Source organism: Platichthys flesus, chromosome 20 (genome assembly GCF_949316205.1).
Source record: "Platichthys flesus chromosome 20, fPlaFle2.1, whole genome shotgun sequence".
In the NCBI taxonomy this organism is placed as follows: domain Eukaryota; kingdom Metazoa; phylum Chordata; class Actinopteri; order Pleuronectiformes; family Pleuronectidae; genus Platichthys; species Platichthys flesus.
The window spans coordinates 19,982,613-19,997,339 of record NC_084964.1 but is presented as its reverse complement, the minus strand read 5'-3'; the positions used below and the strand labels follow the sequence as shown (position 1 = coordinate 19,997,339).

The window sequence follows — 14,727 nt, the reverse complement described above, 5'->3', positions numbered from 1 at the left end:
AATGGTGCATTGATTTTATTTGAGGGTTAAACCTTTAGAATGTAAGATCATGATGTTATGAAGTAATTCAAGCTGTAAATGAAGTGCAGTCAAAAGTGAAATAAATTATAAAGTAACATAAAATCATATTAGGCCATTTAAATACCTAAGTGTGGCACAAAAAGTAAAGATATTGGTACATTTAGCAATATTACAATGTGGTGTTTAATAAATAAGTTGATTAATAAATAAAACTGACCTCATCTTTTTAAAACTGAGAAAATGTTTCATCTGCTTCTCAACGACAAGGGACACGTGATGATTCAGATTGTCCATTGACATTTTATTGAAAAAGAACAATATAATATCATGTACAACAATAATAATAATAATAATATTAATACAAAAATCTGTACATTCCATGGTTTTGCAGTACATTTGGAAGATTGATACAAAATAACTGCAACAGGGAGGGAGGTATTTACACATGTAGGATCAATGGAGCCGAGTGGCTTCTGTCGCTGTGTTAAAAAAAAAAGTTGCAGGATATAATTTTGAAATGAACTGTTGTGCAGCACGTCCTCTTCTGCGGGGGGGGGGGGGGGGGGTACAGTACATTTGGTTTTGAACTATGCTTTTTCAAATGTTAGATTCTCAAGTAAAACAAAACAACAATGAAAAGTGGCGTTGATATTGAAGCTGGATCTGAAGTCTGAGTTCGGCAGAAAGGGAAAGTGGCTTTGGGAGTGTTTTCAATCTCCAGTCATAACACTGATCCGATTCAGACGTTAGAGAGGAGATGAAGAATTAATTAGCAAAGATGTTTTTTACGTCACATACAAAAATCATATATTTTAAGTTTTATAAAAGTAGATCTGGCTTTTAAAAAAATCAACATTTTGGTTCAAGCTAAAAAAAAATGCTTCCAAATTCTCAGATTAAGGCTTGATGAAGTGGCTCAAGATAAAAATATGACGATGAACATATTTTTTTGATTTTATTTTTTAAAAACTGTACACACGTTCTTGGAAAAACAAACCTTAATAAAACTTTCTAAAAAACATTCTACTTCTCTGTACCAAATCTAATCCGGTGTTTTATGAAACGCATTAACTACGATAATAATACTCTTTGGCATTTTTTATCAACCGCGAGGAAATAATAATAAAAGAAGCAACATGGTAGCAGCACTTTTAAGAACATTCTGGTATCACCCCCGTCTCAGTTTAAATTAACGATCTCGGTCAGTTTGATGCTGTTAATACTCCCCTGCTCCCTCTGACCTGAGCAGGCATGTTTCCATCTGTCTGACCAGCAATGAACACGATTCTCAGATCCACGACTGCACAAAGCAGAGGATCAGAAATCCAGTGCTGCCAAGCCACAGGACTCTAAAGTTTGACCTTGCATACAAAAAGTTTTATGTTTTTTCCATTCAGATGTCTGTGATGTCCAATATGAGACCAGCTCACGAACAAATACTCTACTCGAGCCTCCAGACAACCCGTGCACTCTTCAGTTCTTTAATTTCCTGAAGTATCTTGAAGGCTTTTTTTCATATTTTCTAGCAGCACTTGTGAGAATATTCTATAAAAAACAAAGTCCACTTTTCTGAAAGCATCATGTTCTTGCTGGACAGAGAAACAGAGACATTCCTGCATGTATCCCACCCTGTGTCGCCTTGCAGTCACAGACACTGAACACACATTCACGGGGACTTCGTGGAGACTTCATCCTGCAATATGCACACGGGTCGTCGTGCTGTGTCTTGTCATACTGTATGTAGTCAATGTTCAGACTCACAAAGTCCTAAACCATTTGCCGCCTCCCACAGCAGTACCGTTCGGCTTGTCCTCCACGCAAAGCCCAGCTCGGCTCTTTGTGCCTTCTGGAGCAGAGAGGTGATTTAAAAAACAAAAAGAAGAAGAGAATCTCAAGTGAGGTTTGAGGTGTTAACAGTCATATTTCGGACTCTCGTCTCAGAGGCCGCGGTTCAAGCGGCACAGTGGCCTGGCTGTGCTCGGTCTCTGAGATGTTGTCTGTCTGGGTCCCGTCCGGCCCCACGCTGCCCCCGTTCCCCTCGTCCGTGTCCTCTTTGTTCTCCAGCGCAATCTCGTTTTCATAGCAGAAAGAGTTGGAGGTTGAGAGAATGAACTTTTTCTCTGCAAAGTCTCTGGCGCTGCACAGCGGGGTGCTCGGCACCTCGTAAGTCTTATGGAAGCGGGAGTAGTCTACCTTGTAGTAGTTCTTCTCCTCGAAGAGCACGGGCTCGAACCGGTGGCCCCAGAGGATCTCACTGGAGACGTAGGAGCTGCGGCACTGCGTGGTCATGGCCGTCGCCTCGACCATGCCCTCCAGGATGACCACGATTTCAAACTCTGAGCTCTCTAGGTCCTGTTTGCTCATGTTGTAGAAGGGGCTGTGTTCGTCAATCTCGTGGACAATGGTGATTGGCGAGACCAGGAAGATACGGTCGACTCCGCTGTCAAAGCCCACGTCTATGTCCATCTGGTCCAGAGGGATGTACTCCCCCTCTGCTGTTGTTCGGGACTTTAGAAGCTGCGCCCGCACATGCGCCTCGACCAGGTGGCTCTTCCTTAAATTGCCAACACGCCACATCAGGCAGAGCTTGTTGTCCCTCATGGCCACCGTGGCGTTATGGCTGAAAACCAGAGTTTCATTCCTCTTCTTGGGCTTTGCCATTTTTGCCATAACGGCGCCAATAATAAAAGCATCAATTATGCAGCCCACAATGCTCTGGAAAACCACCATGAACACAGCAACAGGGCACTCGTCTGTCACGTATCTGTAGCCGTAACCGATAGTTGTCTGGGTCTCGATGGAGAACAAGAAGGCAGCGGTGAAGCTGCTCACGTTGGAGACACACTTCTGGGCGTTGTTTTGTAAGTCCCCGTGCAAGATGGCAACTAGCCAGAAGACGCAGCCGAAGAACAGCCATGACAGCAGGAAGGCGAGGCAGAAGATGATGAACATCCACCTCCAGCGGATGTCCACGCAGGTCGTGAAGATGTCGGCCAAGTACCGCTGACCTTTCTCGCTCACGTTGATGAATTGCACATTGCAGTGACCGTCTTTCTTTACAAATCTGCTCTGCGGCTGGTGCCTGGTGTGCACCTTGCTCTTGCTGTAGCCGTTGGGCACTGCCATGGTGGCAAGCTTCATGCCGTCCTCCTCTGATGACACAATGCTGTAGCGGCTAGCTCGCACGCTTCCCATCACCTCAGTCTGGGAGGGCTGTGCAGCTTCTGCTTTAGAGAACAGTCTAAGCTTCTGGAAGAAGCGTTGGAGAAACAGTTTTGAAACACGTTTGGGGACCAACTCAGACGAAATGGTGGCGAAATGAGGCGGCTGAGGGATTCCTCTTCAGCCTCACTGGTCCTGAGATAGAGTGCAGAGGAGGATGAAGTGGTCACTCCTCTTTCATCGTCCTACTCGACCTCATCAAGTTGATCTGTTACAGGAAAACAGAAATGGAGGACGTCTGTTAGAGAAACCGGTTCCAGATGAATCAGATCAATCATATCATGTTGTGGGCTATAAATGACAACATCATCAAAAAGAGTGGTGCAGCGTTTGTGCGGTCACAACCGATAACTGATCACGTCATCATTGTCGAGTCAGACGTGTGCAGCCTGAGAAAAACCATCAAACAGCTCCTCTCCCTGTGCCAAGCACATTTCATCTGGTTACGACAACAGTGATATTTAACCCTGATCTAACATCTCAACTCTCTCTGACAGAGGCCACTCTGAAATTACACTCAGGTCTCATCGCTGGTCATTTACAGAGTTGCCTTGTTTCTCTTGGCTGCTCTGCACCGACCCAGTCATTTCTCAGCAGATTGTGGGCTGAAGCAGTTCTGCGGGATCCCATGAACTGATGGGTTTGAACTGTTCCACCAGGATCCAGATAAAAACTCACAGCTGAGAGGGTTCAGATATGAAGTCTTTTTTCTCACTGTTTGAAACGATACACTGCAGAAACACAATATGCTCCATGCCTTTCAAGTGTTGAGCCAAGGCAACATCCTGTCAGGATTTCAAACTCTTGATCAAATTATTAATGCACATTTCACAACGGATAATTCAGAGACCATATGCAAATTAGTTTTCAAGTAAATGATCAAATAAAACTTTGCTGTTTAACAAGTATAAAGATACAGGTTGAGAACAACATCACATCACTAACATACAAGTTGATGTGTTATTTTAAAGCAGCCTGTGTGAGCCTCGTCTTTGCAGGAGATGCTCAGCTTGTTGACTCTCACTGAGCCCTTTGGGATTTCTCCTCTCTGCTGCAATAATGGCCGTCCCGTGAGGATTCTCCCAGCTCGACTGAACCACCACTCATTAGTTTTTCTGTCCTAGCAACAAAGTCTAGATCTACCTGTTGACAACTCGCTTGTTTTTATTGTCTTGTTATGAAGAGTTTCTCTCCGACACTGAGAAAGAAGCTGGTGGTGAAAACTATACATTTCTTCAGGGAGAGAAACTCATTCAGATACAAACGCACCGATAGAGAGGAAATGTAGATGATGTGACCACAGCTGTGGATCAGTGAGTCAGGCTCTACTTTCACACTCGCTCACAGCAACATCAGCTGATGCAATTTGTAATTCTTTGGAGTAAATACCACATAAAACAGGCCCCATTTGTTTTTAGGTCCAAACTAATGAACAGCACCCAGTGAACATGGCTGTAACTAATTAGAGGAGGCTGCGTTGCAAGGGCATGTGTGAGCTCTCCTCACATGATGCCTGATATGTAAACATCTCAGTGGATTGTCATCTCTTTCTCTTAAATTAACAACATGAAACCACAAGTTCAGTTTTAAAACGAGCAGATCTCACAGATTCTGGGACGTGCACGAGGGCACAAAATGTCCTTAATTAATAACCTCGCTATTAATAAGTATTTCTTATTGTGTTTGAATCAGCGTTATTAATCTGTATGTGCGTGAGAGGTCACAGACTGGGCTGCTCTCAGAATGCACCAAATGCCAGCGACAAATGTTAACAGGTGCGGAGGAAAAGAGAACCGACTTCTGATGCAATAACACACACGCACACACACACACACAAACACACACACACATACACACACTCACACACACACAGTTTCCCCTTAGCTCGATGCATCAGCAAACAGAATAATATAAAATATGAAGCGAGATGAAAGAAGTCATCACATCTGGCACAAGTGATGCGTAAAAGTCAGGAGGTCTGCGCGTCATGGAGAAAGAGGTTCAGCCAGAAGCTGCGCGCTGCATGCAGCACGTTGTGTTACAGTTATTACTACAGGAGAGCGAGCGGACGTGTGTAGGCTGAGGTCATGTCTCTGTACCTGCTGCTCATCTCCGTCGACCGGTGAAATATAATCCAGACGTGTCCTGGCCGCCGCGCGCTCCTTATTTACTTTGGCCGAACGAGATGAAGTGTGAAACTGCCCTCATGTCTCTGGAGGACCGGTCTCGATATTGTGCTTCTCACCGAGTTCCCCCAAAGCGTTTTTAAACGGCACGCACCGGCACGGCCCGCCCCCGGCCCCGCGCCGGGCCAATGGAAACGAGAGGGGAAGGGGGGGGGGGGGGGGGGGGGGGTGCACAGAGGAACAGGCGCAAACGCACCGCTTCTTTTTCTGTTATTTGTGCGTGTGTGTGATTTTGTGTTTGACTGATGCGACTGGTGTGTGAACACAACAGTAAGTAGGAAGTAACGGACCAATTTGACTCTAATTGGCCGATGACACTTTAAATCCCAGTGAGGGGGGGAATAAACACACAGGAGGAAAGTCAAACAGAAACAAACAAACAAACAAACAAACAAGTACAAATCATTAGCGCGAGACTCCCGCCTTCATCTGGACCATAGTCAGTGTATTTGTTAGAATGTTGATGGAGCCACAGATGTAAAATGTGCAAACTGAGGTGATGCAGCTCTGCAAGAAAGTTAAAGTTACACAAACTGAGCAGCCATAACTTCCAACACCTGTGACATTTATTTTATGAATATAATATAATAATTGTACTTTATCTTTTCACTGCAGAGGCATTAGTATGATATCCCACCTGCTGCTGTTGATTGTGCAACCAAACTGCCCATCAGCCTCATTTCTGTGATACCCGTTGTTTTTATAGATCTCGTGATTTTAATGTGGGTATGGAAAATGTGTTCTGTTGGAAAGAATGACTCACTCAATAAAGGCCTACATGCCTGTATTATGATATGACTGTCTTTCTCCACTGAGCTATCAAGTTGCTTCGGATGTTTAGACTATGCATCTGTTGCCCTATAATTTTAGGTCAGGCCGAAGCCGTGTTGTCTTAGCACCACGGACCAAATCATTCTTCTTTCTCACTAATTCATGATAAACACTAACCCACCGTTGTATGATTTTCAAAAAGCCTTTTGAACTCCTGTGTTTCCCCCCATGAGTCTTATTTTTAGTTCTGGTTATTTATAGCAGCACATATATTTAGCCCAGACCACCTGTGTAAGTGATCTGTGCACATTGTGTGAGTTTGAGAGAGAGAGCGTGTGTGTGTGTGTGTGTGTTTGTGTGTGTGTGTGTGTGTGTTTGCTTTCCATGCCCAATTTCCAGCAATAAGGAGAGCGATGCATGCAGTAGCCCAGTGCTGCGTGTGGACCACAAGGTGGAGAACTGGAGGCTGGAATTAACCAGTAACTCTCCAGCACAGAGGAGGAGGAAGAGGAGGAGGAGGAGGAGGAGGAGGAGGGGGGGGATCTTCTCATGCAGCTCGTGTCACTGCAGCGACAGCATCTGAAGGTGTTGGAGGAAAAATTGCAGCACATGATGGAGAACTGATTTAAATAACAATTAAGATATTGATATATTACGATTTGGTACAAATTACATTATTTTTGTTATCAATTATTCTGTTATCACAAAGCTGTTTGATCTATTGATTTCAAAACATTAATAATTGAAGCTTTATCGTCAGACATCTGGAAAGTTGCCCTGATCTTCTGCTGAAGTGAAAGTGGTAACAACACAGTGCAGAAATCCTATTTTCCTAATTTATTCATAATTTAAGTACAAACGTATCAACGTGAAGTTATTTTCATGTGTAAAAGAACTAAATGTGCAGATCAACCCCTCATTATATTATTGGCTTGTAATTATTACTTTCAACACTGGGCTGTTGCTTTTTAATGTGGAAATTTACCAGTCATAAAACATAGTGCAGTAAAAAAAGTGAAATTCTTTCCTCCTCTGTCTCGAACCCTAACGACCAGATCTGTTTGTTATTGATTAACTTTTGCAGCAATTGTTGACGGAAGCAAATTGATGCCACTGACTTCAGCCCTTTATAGTGGCTGCAGGTTCGATTCCCGGGTTGTGGCCCTTTGCTGTGCGTCGACTCTCTCTCTCTCTCTCTCTCTCTCTCTCCCTTTCATGCTTCAGCTATCAAATTAAGATATTTTAACAATCATTCTGGAGTTTGAGTTTCTGGCCCCTTCAAAGATTCACTTTCTCGACTGCAGGACAGACTTTTCTGATATTTACTTGAATCTATTCGTTCTCTGAGTGGCTGCCACTCAACCTCGGGGCAGAAGTACCCCCCCCCCCCCCCCCCCCCCACACACACACACACACACTGGTGACCAGTCGGTGAAGAGGTGGTTTCCCTGATAGATGTTTATCTGCAGGTGAAAGCCGAGGTCACGGTTGCTGCTGCTGCTGTCGTTTCAGAACCTGAGTGAGTTTAATACTGAAGATGCTGAGGTGCTTGATGGACAGATTAAAAAAAACACAACAAATCAACAGTGTCAGGATCTGGTGTCTGACCGGAGCCTGAACAACATCACAACAGGTTTTAATGGGATTAAATGGTGAAGCAGAGGAAAGCAACCCAGCAGATTGTTAGGAAGCAGCATCTGGTTACTTTTGCCCGTCTGGTTACTTGACTTCAAAGTGACCTTCCTAATCAGAGCTTTAGTTCCCCGACAGGAACCATGATCCACCTGAGACAGATGCACGATTATCAGAGGAAGTGAAAACGCAAACCAGATATTTAAACATCACTGACACTGGCATTGTCTTATACACAATATTGTTTTAATATTTTATAAAACCGGCTTAATGATACTATATAACAACTAAATCAGAAACACATTGGGTCAGATCCTTCCCCCACTTGTATCCATAAAGTATTCATAAAGTATTTGAGGATATACAATATCATTTACTAAATTCCATGACAATGAACATTGCAGATAAATTAAATTACGTGTGTGAGGTGCTTTGATGAATTGCTTGACTTTTTGATCATTATTAAATCTGTAAAAGAAAATGTTCCATCTGTTTTATATAAACTTTACACATAAGGGACATTGGTGCTGTCTCCACTGTGAATTCTGCTTAATATAGTATCAGCAGAGACCAGAGAAACACACACACACACACACACACAGATACACACACACACACACACACACACACACACACACACAAGCACACACACACACACCTGAGGGACTGATCCAGGTCTTTTCAGTTGTTTCCATTATCAGTTGAACTGTTAGTTCTGGTTTCTCATTGTAATTTAGGGACTAACGAATTGTGTCAGACACACGTACGTCCTGTCATCATCACCTACGTGGGCGGAGTCTACCTGTAATCGATTCTGATTGGCTTGAAGTTGCTGCTTATTTAGTTGCCAAACTAACATAATGATGGTTTTACTACCAGAACCAAATGATGGTTCAAACATCATCTGTGAATGAATGTTTGTCCAATTGTCCGAACGACCTTTACACAAAACTACGCAGGTGTTAAAGCTTCTCTTTTTCAAACTTAATTAAGAATATAAAAATTGAATAATCAATCCCAACAAAAAGGTCCATTTACTAAGTGTTCGTGGAGTTTTTATTGTATCACTTGAGCTTCTGCAGCAATTGTCATGAAACAGACACATTCAAATATTCAATTTTCTTACCTAATATCTCTATTCTATGTATGAAATCCTCTTCTTCTACAGACGTGAAGGCAGCTGTCACTAGCGTTAGGCTGTTCGATCAGAGTCAGTTGAGCAACAACCATCTCAGGCGACATCGACCTGAGTGAGCTCTGTCTTTCAAGACTGAAATGTAGGTCAAACTAATTTTATGCTAAATGAAACACAGACGCTGGAACATTTATTGTTCTGAATGAGTAGTGTTCACAAAATATGAAGCCTCTGCTTTACACTTCATTACTTGTGAGGTCATTTGGCAAAGTCAGAGTGTCGTGATGTTTAGTCTCTGCCTGAGAAGGTGAGGTGGTTGGTTCAGGAAGGCTGTCGCTCACTAGCTCCACCGTCACTGTCGGAGGCTTCAACGGTTTGTCTTGTGGATTCTTCCGTTGCGTCCTCGGAGACGGCCTCGGGGAAATTCTGGGCGAATGTCGCGGTGAATGCCGAGGAGAGGGACGCAGCTGCTTCTTAAGTTCGTAGTCTTCAGCGCTGACCTCAGGCACCAGCACCTTCGCAGTGTGGTTGAAGAGGATGTAATCCACTCTGTAGAACCTCCTAGTGACCCTGATCATCTCCTGGAACAGATGACCCCAGAGGATTTCAGGGGGCGTGTACGAGGTGCGGCTCTGGTGCAGCATTCCCGTGGAGTCGTCCGTGTAGGTGAAAGAAACCACCAGCTCAAAGTCGGCTTTGCGCAGATCCACCAGGCTCATCTTGTACAGAGGGCTGCCGAGTTCGATCTTGTGGAAGATGGTGGTGGGCGTGACCAGGACGATGGCGCTCTGCTGGATGACCAGGTCCTCGTAGGTCACGTCCACTTTCCCTGTGGTGTGCACCGTGGCGCGGACTATCTGTGCACAGGCCGTCCCCTCCACCAGGTGGTTCCTGCGGAAGTCCCCGACTCTCCAGGAGAGACACAGGTAACCGTTGTGAAGGTTGATCACTGCCCGGTTGCTGAAGCCCACCGTCTGAGCTCTCTTTCTGGCCGACGCCATTTTGGCGACAACAATTCCGATGATAAAGGTGTCGATGAAGCAGCTGATGACATCTTGTATAACGACGAGTATAATGGCAATCATGCAATTATCGGACATTCCCCTGTAGCCGTAGCCGATGGTGGTTTGAGTCTCGAGCGAGAAGAGGAACGCGGCTGTGAAGCTTCGCACGTTGTACACACAGGGCTCATTCAATATGTCTCTGATGTCCCCGTGGGCGAGAGCGATGACCCAGTAGATGATGCCAAAGAAGAGCCAGGACAGGATGTAAGAGAGAGTGAAGATAAGAAACATCACCCTCCATCTGATCTCAATCAAGGTGGTGAAGATGTCTGTCACGAACAGCATCCACTCCTCGGGAACATGGCGGAACACAACGTTGCAGTGTCCCTCTTTACGCACGTAGCGGTACTTCTTATGTTGAGGTCTTTTAGTCTTTGCAGCGACATCGTCATTGGGGCTCACGGAAATGTATTTCTGCATATTCCAGAGTCTGTAGGAGAGAAGGTGGACAAGTTTTAGCAATTGTGTTTATCAGAATATCAAGATAAATATACGGCATTATCATTACATTTGTGAAAACACAAACACAACCAATTTATAGAAATTGATTAAGAAAGTACATCATTTCTTTTATATCAGTGCAGATACTCTTAAACATGAACACTGAAACCAATATGACTGTGAAAAGCTCCTAACAGCCAATATCTCAGATTAACTGTTAAGGCTCTACTTCCTGTGTTCATATGCAAAGGCCTCATATATCCACCTTTCAAAAGTCAAACATCAAACAAAATGGACTTTTGTGGCTGACACAAAATCTCAGAATTCATTCAAATCCTTGTAAATGAAAATGAAGACACAGGGATGTTTTGATTTTGTCCCAGATCCCTGTGGGATTTCCCTGTTGCTCTGATTATTATTAAAGAAAACAATTAACATTAGTCTTCCTCGTATCAAACTCATTGGCTGATCACTGGAAATCTCCAACATGGTAAATACGTCTTTGAGTTGTCCACTTAGTTTCCTAACCGTGGTGATTGCTCTCAGTCTATTTTTACAATAACAATCTGGGAGTGTTTACCATGAGTGATCTCTTTTTCCTCTCGCTTCGTACTGGGTCAATACGTTTAATCATAACGGGTCAGTGCCTTGAGAAACAAACCCTTTGTAGCGCTTCTCACTTGAGCCGCCATTTATTTTTTACTGCCAGTGATGAACCACTTAATTTACTTTAGAGAATATAAAAACATATTTTATCTAATTCAGAGGCTTTAGCAGAGAAAGCACAAGAATAATAAATCAGTTTTCTACTTTATTGGTGCAGGAAACTGCTGAAATTCTGTAATTAGAGGTCTTAAATTCTGCCTGATATCAGTGTAGTGACGGGCGGGCCGGTGCTGGGCGGTGAGACATCTTCTGCCCTGTAACGTTGAACTCTCAGTAAACACAGTCATGTTTCCATCCAACGGTTTGCTGCTGTCCAAAGCAATGGCCCAAGGGCTTTTGTTCTGGGTGGAGGTCAAAGAACTGTCAGAGGGCCAAGAGGGGAAGCGCCACGGAACTGAACTGGTCTAAGTTAGCCGGGGAAAATTGAATGTGGAAACTGGAATAATGTCATGGTGCGATCACGGGCAGAGGAAGGATCAATCACAGCCAAACCACTGAGAGCATCCTCTACGCCCAAAACAAATGGGGTTTGAATCACCGCTATCTGACTGAGTGAACTGGGCTCCGGTCACAGACTCTACTTTCTCCTGGCAACAGCAAACATCCGCACTGCCAGAGCATGGAACTCACTCCATGAGGTCATAGAAATAATGTCCTACTGGCTTCCCATAGTCCCTCCCTGAATACCCCGATGTGGACGAGAGGAGAAGAAACGCAGAATCCTGCTGGAAACCCCGGAGTCGCTGAGTTACTGTAACACTCACAGCTCATCAGTCTGAAGTCAAACCTGCAACCGACTTTTCATCTACTCTGAGGGTGAAAAGGTCAAAGACATGAAGTCACCTGTGTTTCCTCAGCTGCAATATCCAGGAGGCCCAAACAGTGGATATCTGATTCAATTCATTTCTGCTTTGCTCTGCTGTATCTCGGATTAATATGTACATTTAAATCTCAGTTTTCTAATTACTAGACTTGAAAGATTTAGTCAAGTAACACACAATGAGCTGCTGATTAGCTTCACAGTCACTCAGCTGTTTTGTAAACCATGTTACCTGGGTGGAAATGTTGGATTGGTGATTCAGACTCTTTTTAAATCAAGATCTGCGATTTATTCATTGTGATGTTTTTAATTTAAAGAAAGTGATAAAGAAATTCCTGAATTCTCCCCTTTGTCTGCATCTAAGCTACAAGGTCTGACCGTCTGTGTGGACGGTAACAACTTTATGGACGATAGCTCAAGCTAGCACCCGACAACTAGCTGGACATAGTCGAGTAGCAGCAGCACATGACCCCCAGATGGTTCCCTGACAGTTCCCTGTGTTTTGACTTCCCTCTAGGTCGAGCTGTTTTCTCCACGTTCCCTCTGCTCTTGTGTGGAACCTGAAACAAGCAGCTCTGTGTACACAACAAGACACAGGAGGCAAACCAGATAGAACCAAACACACACACTGACCTTTGCTGTAAAGTTTCCACTGTACTAGAGGTTTAGCATTAACAGTAAGTTACACTGAAGCTCTGTCATCCGCAGGAACAACAGGAACCGAGTGATGAACTCTGGAAATAACCTCGGCAATTGGCATGTTTCCTCTCCTGCTCCGGGCACTTACAACTCCATTACATGCTCACTTACTGCAAATTACATTGTGCCACCCATCTGTGGGTGGCTAATCGCTGCCCTGCCCCGAGGCGTCCTGCCACCTCTAATGACCTTCAGAAGCCTCAGTGAACTGCAGGAACATTTCCATCTTAACAACTTGCTTAGCTTCACACTTGCTCCTCAAATAAACCTGGACACAGGTGTCAATCTGCTGATCTGTGCTGGAACTTCTCCTGCTGCCCGGTGGAGCAGAGCTCTTTGAGTGCACCTCAGCGTGGACACGTCCAGGATCTGTTAGGACGCTGTGTCTTGTGTTGTAGCAGCGTGTTCCTGAAGGTTAATGTTTAATCCAAGCTTCAAAGTACCAAGTGAACCAGAGCACATGTTTGGTTTGGTTTGACTTCCTCGGAAATCGCTTCATGTTGCTTGTTATAGAGGTGAGCACCTGAAACCAGACCCTGGATTGAACCTCTGATGGACATGTGTCCTCCTGTGTCAGTGTCTCTCTCTGCTCTGGGCCTTCTGTTGGATTTTAGACTTGTGTTGTTGAATTTAAACGAGTCTGTAACTCATTAACAACAGCAGGTCCCTTTTTGATTCGGCTTCTACATTTAGTTTCTTGACGGCCGATCGTGACCTTCAGAATCTCCAGTCACGCATGATTCGCTGTTTCAAAGATCAATAGATACATATTTATGAAACAGAGTCGGGTCTGTTGTGTCAGCAGTGAAGCAGTGAAGCTCTTTACACTGTGCAACACTCCTCCTGAACCTAATCATGATTAACTTATCATTTTTCAAATCCACCAATACATTGTTCACATTACAATAAATCCAGAGTCAGCTTCTGTTTGTCATGGCTGTGAATTTGTTCGGATGTCATTGTGAAACCTGAGCGCACTCGTTACTTATCACCCTGACCACGTTTTGTTTTGTTTGGGAATGTGTGTTGCTCTTCATACTGTAGATCAGATTACTGATTGTTCTGCTGTCCACCAGCTTTACTCACCTATTCTCTTCATGGTGTTCTTCAGTGCAATGTGACAATTAAAAACAAGCAGCACTTTTTCATTGTGGAAAAGATTTGATAGGTGCTTAATATAATAATCAGCAAATGCAATATTTTGTATATTTTTTTTTTGAAGAACACAAAGTTAATGTTTTCAAGAGGAGTTACGATTTGTAGGAGTGTAAATATCTTTCAATTCAAAATATGCAGAAAACTTCTTTTATACATTCAGATTTCAGATCCTATATCTAAGTAAAATACTCCAGATTCGATTATCTTGAAATTTGCAACAGCATAGAAGCAACAAAAGAACATTTCCCAGCTCAGTTCCTACCTTCTTATAAGAATAAAGGCTGAATCTGCTGCAGGGACGTCTGAACCCGGGCTGAACGTCTTCAAGTGGCCGAACAGAAGCACAACAACCTGCTGGTCTGAGCTGTGTCACTAGTGAAGTGCAGAAGCTGAAGATTAACACCTCCCTTCAGCATCACATGGCGTCACACACACACACGAGTGTTTGTACTGAGTGTTGTGGGTATGCACTCGCTGCATGCAGGTGTTAATTGGGCTTTGTTGTCAGTATTAATGCACCAATCAGCTGCGTAGGACTTGAGTATAAGTTTGCTTAATGTTGATTGATTTTAACTGAGAGCTTTAGCTGACTCATTTCCCCCCCCCGCCGCCCTTTTCTTGATCTAAATACTATGAGTCCTGGTTCAAGAATCACTGATCGGTAACTTGGGAGAAAGCATTTCAAAGTTTAATGTGACACAATCACATGTATTATTAAGACTCTGAATGTCTGGACCGGTTCTAACACAGATTTTCACTGCATATGAAACTCTGCTGAGGAGCAGAGCAGCTCAATGACACTGACAGAACTCAGCAGAGGTCAGTGAGGGAAGGAGCATCGGTCAAAACAAACCTGATCCACTTGTTTAGGTGATAATAAAGAAATCATAGAAAAAGTGACTTCTTCATTTA

The 14,727-nt window shown here is 43.8% G+C and overlaps 2 protein-coding genes across 2 annotated transcripts; both read right to left on the bottom strand.

Annotated features, from left to right (window-relative positions):
• Nucleotides 1-318: 318 nt before the first annotated feature.
• On the bottom strand, nucleotides 319-5,475 carry kcnj2a (potassium inwardly rectifying channel subfamily J member 2a). Its single transcript, XM_062378959.1, has 2 exons — nucleotides 5,343-5,475; nucleotides 319-3,451 (listed from the first exon to the last, which is right to left on the bottom strand). The coding sequence occupies exon 2, from the start codon at nucleotides 3,214-3,216 to the stop codon at nucleotides 1,939-1,941; it is 1,278 nt and encodes a 425-aa protein (XP_062234943.1). The 5' UTR covers nucleotides 3,217-3,451; nucleotides 5,343-5,475; the 3' UTR covers nucleotides 319-1,938.
• Nucleotides 5,476-8,056: 2,581 nt separating this feature from the next.
• On the bottom strand, nucleotides 8,057-14,173 carry kcnj16a (potassium inwardly rectifying channel subfamily J member 16a). Its single transcript, XM_062413738.1, has 2 exons — nucleotides 14,078-14,173; nucleotides 8,057-10,461 (listed from the first exon to the last, which is right to left on the bottom strand). Exon 2 carries the CDS (start codon nucleotides 10,449-10,451, stop codon nucleotides 9,204-9,206), a length of 1,248 nt encoding a protein of 415 aa, XP_062269722.1. The 5' UTR covers nucleotides 10,452-10,461; nucleotides 14,078-14,173; the 3' UTR covers nucleotides 8,057-9,203.
• Between the last annotated feature and the right edge of the window lie 554 nt (nucleotides 14,174-14,727).

Coding starts and splice junctions, on each gene's coding strand:
- kcnj16a (XM_062413738.1), bottom strand. CDS start 10,451: ATGCAGAAATACATTTCCGTGAGCCCCAATGACGATGTCGCTGCAAAG.
- kcnj2a (XM_062378959.1), bottom strand. CDS start 3,216: ATGGGAAGCGTGCGAGCTAGCCGCTACAGCATTGTGTCATCAGAGGAG.